General features: G+C 39.5%; 1 protein-coding gene across 1 annotated transcript; it reads left to right on the forward strand.

The window, feature by feature from the left end:
- Positions 1-6386: 6386 nt before the first annotated feature.
- SAT1 (spermidine/spermine N1-acetyltransferase 1) lies at positions 6387-10189 on the forward strand. Its single transcript, XM_027845464.1, has 6 exons — positions 6387-6655; positions 7388-7439; positions 7534-7617; positions 9234-9335; positions 9450-9490; positions 9643-10189. The coding sequence occupies exons 1-6, from the start codon at positions 6590-6592 to the stop codon at positions 9811-9813; spliced, it is 516 nt and encodes a 171-aa protein (XP_027701265.1). The 5' UTR covers positions 6387-6589; the 3' UTR covers positions 9814-10189.
- The last annotated feature ends 591 nt before the right edge of the window (positions 10190-10780 follow it).

Below are 10780 nucleotides of genomic sequence, written 5' to 3' on the forward strand. Positions count from 1 at the left end.
AAATTTTTTATTGCACTACAATATTACATTTTATTCATATACCACAGCTCTTGGAGCATTCATTTTGTTGCCAATTCTTTGTTACTACAAAGAATGATGCTATTAATATTTTTGTACTACTGTACCTTTGTTTTTTCTTCTATGAGATATGTGCCCAGTGGTGAAATCTTTGAGTCAAGGACTGTGAATGGTTTAATCATTTTTCTTACATAATACCAAACAAATCTAGAATGGTTGGACTTTTTCACAACTCCACCAACAGTATGTACATCACTACAATTATCTTCTTCCAGGCTCTTCAACATTGACTATTTCTATCTTGCATAATCTTTGCCAGTTTGCAAGAAGTGAAATCTCAAAATCGTTTTAATTTACATTTCTTTTACTGAGTGATTTGGAGTAGGATTGTCATTTATAGAAGAATTCTTTTGAAAATTGTTCCTATCTTTTAGACACATATCAATTGGAGAATGTCATAAATCACTAATAAAAGAGAAATACAAATCAAAACAACTCTAAGTGTTTACCTCACACCCAGGAAAAATGCAAAAATGAGAAAAGATGAGGAGTCACTGTTGTGGAAAGAGAGGTATATTAATGCACTCTTGGTAGAAGAAGCTATTGGTAGACTTGATTTCTTCCTCTGAAAACTGCTTATTCATATCCTTTGACAATTTATCAATTTGGGAATACTTGTTATTTTTATGAATTTGGCTCATTTCCCTATATGATCTAGAAATGAGATCCTTATCAGAAAAACTTGCTGCAAAGATTCTTTCCAAGTTTTGTTTTTCTTCTAATTGTAGCTACATTAGTTTTGCTTACATATGTAATCAAAATTATCCATTTTATTTCCTGTGAATCCCTCTGTCTCTTGTTTTGTCATGAACTCTTCCCCTATCCATAAACTTGACAGGTACTTTCTTCTGTGCTCCACTAATTTGTTTATGATATCACCTTTTATGTCTAAATCATTTTTATACCCATTTTTTAGCTTGTCTTATGGTGGGACATATGTTGGGAAATGTTGGTCTATGCCCATTTTCTGCCAGAATGCTTTTCAATTTTCCCAGCAGTTTTTGCAAATAGTAAGTTCTTGTCCCAATAGTTGAGATCTTCAGACTTATCAAACACTAGGCTACTGTGGTCACTTAGTTCTGCATATTGTGAATCTAATCTATTCCACTGATCAACCTCCCTATTTCTTACCCAGCACTAAATTGTTTTGATGATTACAGCTTTGTAGTATAGTTCAAGACCTGTTATTACTAGTCCTCTTTCTCATCTTTTCCATTGATTTCCTTGATGCTCCTGACCTTTTGTTCCTCCAGATTAATTTTGTTATGATTTTTTTCTTGCTCTATAAAATAAATCTTTGGTAATTTGATTGGTATGGCACTGAATGAAAAAATAAACTTAAGTAGCATTGTCATTTTTATTATATTTGCTCTGCCAACTTATGAACATTTTAATATTTCTCTAATTTACATTTGTCTTTATTTGTGTGAAAAGTGTTTCACAGTGGTGTTCATATAGGTCCTATGTGTATTTTGGCAAGTAGACTCTCAAATATTTTGTACTATTCATGGTCATTTTAAGTGAAATTTCTCTTTCTATCTCATTCTGCTGAGTTTTATTGGTAATATGCAGAAATGCTGATGATTTATGTGTATTTATTTCATATCCTGCAAATTTACTGAAGTTAATTAATTAGCCACTGAAGTAGTTAATTGTTTTGACTTTTTTTAAATTTACTTTTTAGTGTTCTTTAAATAAACTATCACATCTGCAAAGAGTGATAGTTTTGTTTCCTCATTGTCCACGCTTATTCCTTCAATCTCTTTTCTTCTTTTGTTGCTACAGCTAGCGTGTCTAGTACAATATTGAAGAGTAACGGTAATAATAGATGTCCTCCCTTCACTCTTGATCTTATTGGAAAGATTTCTACCTTATCCGCATTACAGATGTTTGCTTTTGGTTTTAGACAGATACTGCTTAACATTTTAAAGAAAGCTCCATTTCTTCCTGTGCTTTACAGAACTTTTAACAGGAATGGGTGTTGTATTTTGTCAAAAGTTTTTTCTATAGCTGTTGAAATAATCAGGTGGTTTTTGTTGTTTTTGTTGTTAATGTGGTTGATTATGCTGTGTTGATAGAGGCAGCAAAGATTTGAGCAGGATTAATTTATTAGCCAGGCTAGCAGTAGCCAATAAATCAGTAGTCAATGACCCTGAGTAAGGGCTGACAGGGTCTTTTATAGTGATTAACAAGATGACAGAGCAAAACATAGGTTTGCCTTCTTCTGATTAGCTCAAAAGCAAAAACCTTTTGACTTCACTTTGATATTATGATTGTTTAGACCTCCCCTTTTGAACCTCCTTAACCACAAATAAGACATGTGATTTGTGTGATGAGAAAAAGGTAAAACAATCCTGATTGATAGATATTTCAATGAGGAGATGGGATAAGTGTTATCACAATTACAAACTGGGTCTTCCTAACTCCAAGATGAGTACCCATTGCAACATTCTTAAGAGATTAAATTAGTTCTCAGGCTGTTGAAGTAGTAGGAAACTAGATGGTGCAGTGGACAGAGTGCTTGGTCTGGAGTCATCTTCCTTAGTTCAAATCTGGCCTCAGATAACTTACTAGCTGTGTGACCCTGGGCAAGTCACTTAACTCTCTATGCCTCAGTTTCCTTATCTGTAAAATGAGCTGGAAAACATAAACCACTCCAGTATCTTTGCCAAGAAAACCCCAAATGAGGTCACGAAGAGTTGTACAAAACTGAACAACACTCAGCTAACACCCTGTGCTTGGTAGAGGCTGCTCCTTTTCCCCTTGAATCTGTGACCTGGAACTGGGTAACAGGTGACAAAGCTACCAGATGGAACCCCTCTCTGTTCCCAACACTAATTCTGGGGTACCCCAAGATCTCTTTCTGTCCCTGTGCTTGCTCCCATCCTGATGCTCATGCCACTACCACCATGCTGCTCTTCTGGACAACCCCAATTCTGGATTCAGCAGAACTCTCTTTTTTTCTTCCTAAGCTGCCCTGGGCAGGAAAAAAAACATGATTCACTGTGACTTCTCTTGGTTTTCCTGATCAGAATTCGGTTTAATGCATTTTCTAGGTTGCTGTGGAGAAGGCATAGTGAGAGAACTAGGCAAAAATGCTGATTATCACTCCTGACTCTGCCCCAGTCCAACCATTTTGGAAAACAATCTATAATTAGGCTAAGAAAGTGCCTGAAAAGTTCGTATCTTTGACCCAGAAATGTCTTTGCTAGGCATATACCTTGGCAGCTCTGAAAAATAAATTACCAAAGAGCCCACAGAGGTTACAGCAAAAAGCTTTACACCAACTGTCAATTCTGAAAAATAAAATAAAACGAAATACCAAAGAGGTATCACATAAGTTATAGACAAAAAGCCTCCTTTATTCCATTGGAGGAGGGAAACTAGACACACATGCTGGGGCCTGGTCTAGGACCAAGGAGACCCAAGGCAATGAGGCTAATCCCTGATATACATACAGAGGTGGCAAGCCAAACAATCAGGTAGTGAGGTGTAAAAGGAGCAGTGAGGCCTAACAGCAACAATGTGGCAAGTTTACCTAGTGACAAAAAGTCTATTCATAGCAGGGCTTCATGACCAGAATGTGATTCCTGCAAATGCATGCCCAAGCTCAGGGACCACCTGGGGCTGGTTTGAGACAGTTGTATGGTTTAGCTGCAGTACAATTCTTCCAGAGGATGAATGCAAAGGACTGTTACTATGCCAAGCTCAGGGCACAGTTTGCTTGCTAGGCCTTAGGTCTGGAAAACAAGGTGTGTCCTAACAGAGGAGTGAAGAGAGAAGTGCTCTCAGTGTGGAGGCCTTTACAACTATCAATTGACTTTTTTACTGAGCAGTTCTAATCTGAAGGTGTTACTAATTTATTCTCTTCAAATATTTTTTTTTGTTGTTGTTTTTTAGGCAACTGGGGTTAAGTGACTTGCCCAGGGTCATACAGCTAGTAAGTATCAAGTGTTTGGTCTGAGAAGGGATTTGAACCCAGGTCCTCTTGACTTCAGGGCTGGTGCTCTATCCACTGTGCCACCTAGCAGTCCCTCAAATATTTCAAATATACTTTGAAATCCATATCCCCACTGTTCCCAAACAGAAATTGGATCTAGATTGGTAAGGTCAGTTTTCTTCTTAGATGATCACTTTCCTCCCTACATTCTCCTTTATGTAAGTGACACAGGAAGTACTCAGGAGATTGCCTCAGTGATGGACCTATTTTCATTTGCCTTAAGCAGCTTGCCACACAGTACAAATGCTCAATTAGTCCCTGGATACTCAGACCCAACAGTGCACTTAGGAAGGTTCTTGAAATCTGGAATTTTGAAAAGGACCACTTTTTGTCATGACTAGTGGCCCAGGTGGTCCCCTTCCACAAGAGGCTTCAGCTCTGGATTCATAGAGACCAGGTTCATCCTGGGAGTGGTCCTGTACCCTAAAAAGAAAGGGGAGGTCTGGCTTCTGTTTCTCTTTCTCATCTTTGATGTAAATTAACTTTAGTGAAATCTCTAAAACCAAAGTTCATGTATAGGGTCTCCCCAAAGTGGTAGAAGTGTCCCTTCCAAAAAAAGTTACTCCTCATACAAATATAAATTGTAAGACAATGGTTTATTGTCTCTACCAAAGAAAATGCTTAAAACACTAAAGACTCATAAGCCTACACAAGTACAGAAAACATAAATGATATTCTCGTGAAGGAAAAGGCATTTAGTGGAACTGCTTAATAGATTTCACATTCACCTTAGACCTGCACTGTCTAAGCAACTCTTCAGATCTCCAGGTCAGTTTTTCATTGTTAAGGCTTTAGTCCTCATCTACAGCACCCTCCTGGTGAAGCCCTGAGAAATTGTGCTATTTTGGAAATAAACTCTCATTAGGTGACTGTTATGGAAAGGGAGTGAACCAAATGATATCTGAGTCCTCTGAGCCCACTCCTTGCTGTTAGAAGAGTAGAGGAAGAACACATTTCTTTATAGTAGTATACTATTTGGGACTGTCTTTTACTTCTCACTGGACCCAGGAAAGCTTGGAGCCCCAAATATGCCAGTAGTAGGTTACTCTGGCTTAAGTTTATGGAACATCAAAATAATACAAGATAAAAGAGTAATAAAAAGAGGTAATTGGCCCCTTATCTATCTAATTGTACTGTAGTAGCTGTACTTTGAAACCAATACCTAGAGTTCAAAAGCAGCCTATCTTTTTCCTATCTTCTTTCCCCTTCCTATGATACTTTTTTCCCCCATCTACCCTAACTCAACTTCTGAGTTTATGAGATCCAGACCTGCTAACAGAAATTAAGAAAGAGAGAGAGAGAGAGAGGGAGAGAGAGAGAGAGATGAGTTTCATGGTGAGTGTGAAAGAGGGAAGGGGGATACAGAGCAAAGAAAGTAGAACCAGGAGAACACTTTATGCAATAACAACATTGTAAAGACAAACAATTTTGAAAGCCTTAAGAACTCTGATAGATACAAAGAATCATGATTCCAGAGAACCAATGGTGAAGCAAGGTATTCTTCTCCTAACAGAGAGGTAATAGATTCGAGGGGCAGAATGAGACGTATTTTTTGGACAGTGTTGGAATTTGTTTTTCTTGAATATGCATATTTGGTACAAGGTTTTGTTTTAGAATTCATGATGAGAAATACTCCCCACGTCCACAGAGAGGACTGATGAGGTCTAAGTGCAGACTGAAGCATAGTTTTTCATTTTGTTTTTCTTGCTTTTTTTTTGCGACACAGCTAATACGGAAATGGTTTGCATGATGTAACATCTATAATTGATATCACATGTCTTGAGAGGAGGGAGAGAATTCGAAACTCAAATTAAAAAAAAATGAAAAAATGTAAAAAAATTAAGCTCAAAATAAATAAATAAAAACAAGGTTTGGTTTGGTTTAGTTTTACTCAATGGGTTAGGGAGATGGGAGAAATCAAATCTGTGTTCCCTGAAAAAATAAAAAACTTAATTTAATTTAAAAAAAACAAATTCTGTTCGAGTTCAAGCTATAGCTATGGACTTCAAGAACACTAGGCGGCGCTTCCACATCGCAACTCGTGAATGCTTCAAGGACTGGTCAGGCTTCCCATCACAGGGATAAAGGTTACAACAGTTCCGAAGAGAAGGTGTCCGAGGCAGGAACACAGGATGAGCTAGGCTGGGCCGGCTGGCCACGGAAGGTCTAGCGTGGGGCGGAGTGTTTGAGAAAAAGTTGGGGGCAGGGGAAAGAGAGAACGCGCCCTCTCTTGGGCTGGGCTTCGTCCCATTGGCCGAAGTGGACTCACAGGCGGGGCCAGCTCCTCTGTAAATAGAGGCTCCCAGGCTTCCCGAAGTTTCACAACTGTTCTGAAGCTTATCTGCGAGACCTCTGGTGAGAGATCCTTCATCGTCTGCTGCCGGGCCCCGGGTCATGCTGCCAGCCTGACTAGGAAAAGGAACCTCCCGGGAGACGAATGAGGAACCACCTCCTCCTGCTGTTCAAGTACAGGGGCTTAGTCCGCAAAGGGAAGAAGAGCAAAAGACGAAAATGGCTAATTTCGTGATCCGCTCCGCCACGCCCTCCGACTGCAGTGATATTCTCCGGCTAATCAAGGTGAGCCCAGCCGCGCCTCCGGAGGGTGTTTAGTTTCTCGTTTTTCGTAGATTTGAACTTAGATTTTATAAGTGGAAAAGTCTTTAGACTAGACGCCCAATGGTCTCCCTCCCTTCCCCCTCCTTTTTTTTTTTTTTTAAAAAACAGATGAGGAAACTGAGACCCAGTTTCCTGAGTTGGCCAGCTGGTGGCTAGAGTCACACAGGAAGGAAGAAAGAGAAAAGAAGGAAAAAAAGATTGTATGTCGGGTACAGTGCTAAGATCTAGGGTTAGAAATACAAGCAAAAGGTAGTAAGTGACAGAGAGGAACGAAACTGAGGAGGGCCCAGGACTCCTTCAAACCAGCGCACTGTCCACTTCCCCCACCTGGGGATTATCTGTGTAGCCTATATATTGCACGTCCTACACCGGTAACCAGAAGGCGGCTGGATTTCCTGCCTCTTTCTTCTGGCTGAAATGTTGGGTTTTTTTCTCCCTTAGTTTCAGGTCAGTTGTGTGTGTTTTAGAGTTGACCAGGAAACTGGCCCCAGTCCAGTTCTCCTTTTAGCCAGACCTCCTCCCCCTCCTAGAGTCATTGGCCCTGAGCCTTGGGCGTGATGTTGCAGGTACCCAGGAAATAACGCTGCCTTTTTCTAGGGGATTATGTCTATCTGTGGTAGATAAAAAGTACCCAGGATTCTTATGTGTCTTTTTTTCTCTTTTCTCTCTTCTCTTTTTATCTGCTCTTACTAGGAACTAGCTAAATATGAAGAAATGGAAGAACAAGTAGTGCTAACTGAAAAAGGTAACTCACTTGAAATGGGGTTTGTCTAATAGCTTTGGTGGCCTTCACCATAGCCATTAGCCATTATCTCTGTCCCTGTTGGCCTTTGTTGTAGATCTGCTCGAAGATGGGTTTGGAGAGCACCCTTTCTACCAGTGTCTGGTGGCAGAAGTGCCAAAAGAGCATTGGACACCCGAAGGTAACTAACTTTGGCCCATCAGTCCTGTTCTTCCTCTTCCCCCTCTTTCTCCCCACCCCCACCCCAGTAGGTAATCAGAAAGAGAGAGGATGTTGATATAATGCCTAGTTTTTGCTTAGAACTGTTGGCTAATGAAGAAGGTTGAGTGTGTTTGGGACGGTGACCAGAAATAAGGCAATCCGATGTTGAAACTAGAAAAAGAAAAAGTTGATGTAGTGTCATTCTAAAAATAGGGTGAGTTAAAGAAGTGTGTCAGCAAAATGCCCTACATATTCCCTGGAAAACTGGGTATGGTGTCATTTGATGTAATTCAGTTTCATAAAATGGTTCTTCTTGTTTGACCCTAACATTACCTTTTCTGTAATCGTGTTGAATCACATTTTTTCTTTAATTTGTCCCAATCTTCAGGTTACAGTCTCTAGCTTCGCCATGTACATGGCCCTTCCGTGTACATGGATGGGCGGGGAGGTAACTAAAAGATCCGTTACTCAATAAAGTAGATGATCATGATAAATGAGGTAAGGCCTAGAGGGACAAGTCCTCTTCCCACACAGTGTAAAAAAAAACAAAACAAAACAAAACAAAACAAAACAATAACACGGTAGATCAGAAACTCCATTATGCTCTCTTCCTGTCTGTTTACAAATCAGGTTGAAGTGGCTAAAAAGTTTAATTTGACAACTGACTCCTAAGCCTTTGGGGTTATTGGCAAATTCTAAGAGTTAAGTCAGTGACTTGGAGTCGCTGGCTCCTCTTGTTTGCTGGACGGGAACCCAGATAAAAAGGGAAGCTGTCTTTGAAGTAGGGGTGGGGAGGGAGTTGTCCAAGTTAGGAGGTTATTTGGGGGGGGGGTGAGGACAGGGGTTTTTCTCCAGAAATTTGCTCCTTAGGGTAAATGGAAGAAATAGGCAGCACTTTCACCCATCTGGTGGAGGATTAAGAGTGAAGTGCTTGCTGTGATGGGAGGTACAAGGAAGTTACTTAGCAGTGTTTATCTGCTTCTTGTGCCTTGAAAAACTGGGGAGAGTAAATTTGAAAACTTGTAAATTGGAAAAAAAAAGGTTGTTGAATTAGCTGAAGCTACTAGCATAATATTCTGACATCAAGGAAGTAGAGTTCTTGAACACCTTGTACTTATTAATAATATTCTGAACTGCCGTGTAAACCCAATTTATATTCTCGAGTGGACATACCAATAACTCAGTAGGATGTGAATAATGTCTGTGTTTACATAAAGGTCATAGCAGCTCAGCTCTCTCAAGCCATTAAAACTGTCAAACTTTCTGTGAGGGGTCCAGGAGATTTCAGAGTGGGTCATGTGTAGACAAAGCTGTTATTCAGAGATGTCAGAATTCTTCTCCTGCCTCCAGCTCTAATGTGTGCTTCTTGCAAACTCCCGAGAACAGCGGAGTAGCCTAACAATGGACCATACTGTTCTAGCATAACAGCTGATAGCTGCATGCAGAGACTGTTGATAGCAGCTTAGTTTTCAGATCCATGCATGTAAAATGTTAAAACCTATAAACATTCTTCTGAGTATATGGCTACAAGTGCTGTGGACTTTTTTTTCCCCCTGCTGTTTTTTACTAAAGAAATTCTGTGATGCTCTGTTTTAGGATACAGCATTGTTGGCTTTGCTATGTACTACTTTACTTATGACCCGTGGATTGGGAAGCTGTTGTATCTTGAAGACTTCTTTGTGATGAATGAATTCAGAGGTATGGAGTTCAGGGGTGTGTGCCTACAAGGTGATCTAGGAGGTATTCCTCCACCCATCCCCCCCCCCTTTAAAATGACCATTAGTTGAACAACTGTTTCTTGATCTTTCCTAGGGTTTGGCATTGGTTCTGAAATTCTGAAGAACTTAAGTCAGGTAAGTCACTTTCTTTATATTCTTCAATCTTTAAGGATTCTGAAATTTGAAGAGTCCCTGAAATAACTTTCAACACAGGGTGTTGGGAAGCAAGTTCATTGTTGTTAGGTTTTCATTTTGTTTTGTTTTTAAAACACAAATCCCTATAACAGCTTGCAGTCAAATGCCGATGTAGCAGCATGCACTTCTTAGTGGCTGAATGGAATGAGCCATCTATCCAGTTCTATAAGAGAAGAGGAGCTTCTGATCTGTCCAGTGAGGAAGGATGGAGACTTTTCAAGATTGATAAGGAGTACTTAGTGAAAATGGCAGCAGAGGAGTGAAAAGTGATAGCATCAATGGGGACAAGTTCCATTCCTGAACCAGTCTACATAGAATAAATTCTCAACTTCTTGCTTTCTATCCTGTTTTTGTAGTTGAGTCATAGCATGAGCACTCATTCAAAAGCTTTATTACCAGTGGCGTTGTAGCATGTTTGTTCCTGGGGTCTGGTGCTAAAACATCAGGTCTGTGGGCAGTTGGAATCAGGCTTTTCTTGTGAGCATCTTCTCAAACAAGGTGGTGTCATCTTAAAATGTAAATGAATAAAACTTCATTCTTGTGAGTCATTTAAATGTGTACAATGTACACACTGGTACATAGAGTTTCTGTTTAATTGTCTTTTTTTTAAAAAATAAACTAGTCTTCAATTTAATTGCAGCTTTGGGTGTATGCTTTTTCAATAATCCCTGTGGATTTTTTTTTCCACAAGAGTACACTATATTAACTAAGAAAAAGGAAACTAAAGCACACATTAGACTCCTTTCAGATGGCTAAAATTGAAATTTAAGTTCAACTAGTATCATTTCCATTTTACACATAATCTAGTTTGGTTTTTGTCTTTTTGGTTTTTGTTTTTTGTTTCTTTTGGTCCAGACCTTATTCCACCAGTGTAGGGAACAGCTGATATGGAACTTCCCTCCACATACACAGATGTAGCAGCTTGTCTTAGGGGGTTGGCTGGGGTACTGAGAGGTTAGGTCTTATGAGTTCATGGTTATATGGTCATGGCTAGTATACATATATACACACAGACACATATGTGCATGTATTACATATATCTATATAATGTTAATATGTATTAACTATGTACGTATATCATAAATACACATGCTAACATGTTATTCAAGGTGGGTCAACTTCTATCAGACCAGTCCTTTATGGACGGTTTTCTTGGGAAAAGGATATCTAGGAAAGGTTGCTTCTCCATTCCTCAAAATGGGGAAGGGCAGGTAATACAATTTTCTGTTC

Source organism: Vombatus ursinus, unplaced genomic scaffold (assembly GCF_900497805.2).
Source record: "Vombatus ursinus unplaced genomic scaffold, bare-nosed wombat genome assembly UNPS02014962.1, whole genome shotgun sequence".
In the NCBI taxonomy this organism is placed as follows: domain Eukaryota; kingdom Metazoa; phylum Chordata; class Mammalia; order Diprotodontia; family Vombatidae; genus Vombatus; species Vombatus ursinus.

Coding starts and splice junctions, on each gene's coding strand:
- SAT1 (XM_027845464.1), top strand. CDS start 6,590: ATGGCTAATTTCGTGATCCGCTCCGCCACGCCCTCCGACTGCAGTGAT. Junction 7,440..7,533: donor AGTAGTGCTAACTGAAAAAG/GTAACTCACTTG, acceptor CCTTTGTTGTAG/ATCTGCTCGAAGATGGGTTT. Junction 9,336..9,449: donor TGTGATGAATGAATTCAGAG/GTATGGAGTTCA, acceptor GATCTTTCCTAG/GGTTTGGCATTGGTTCTGAA.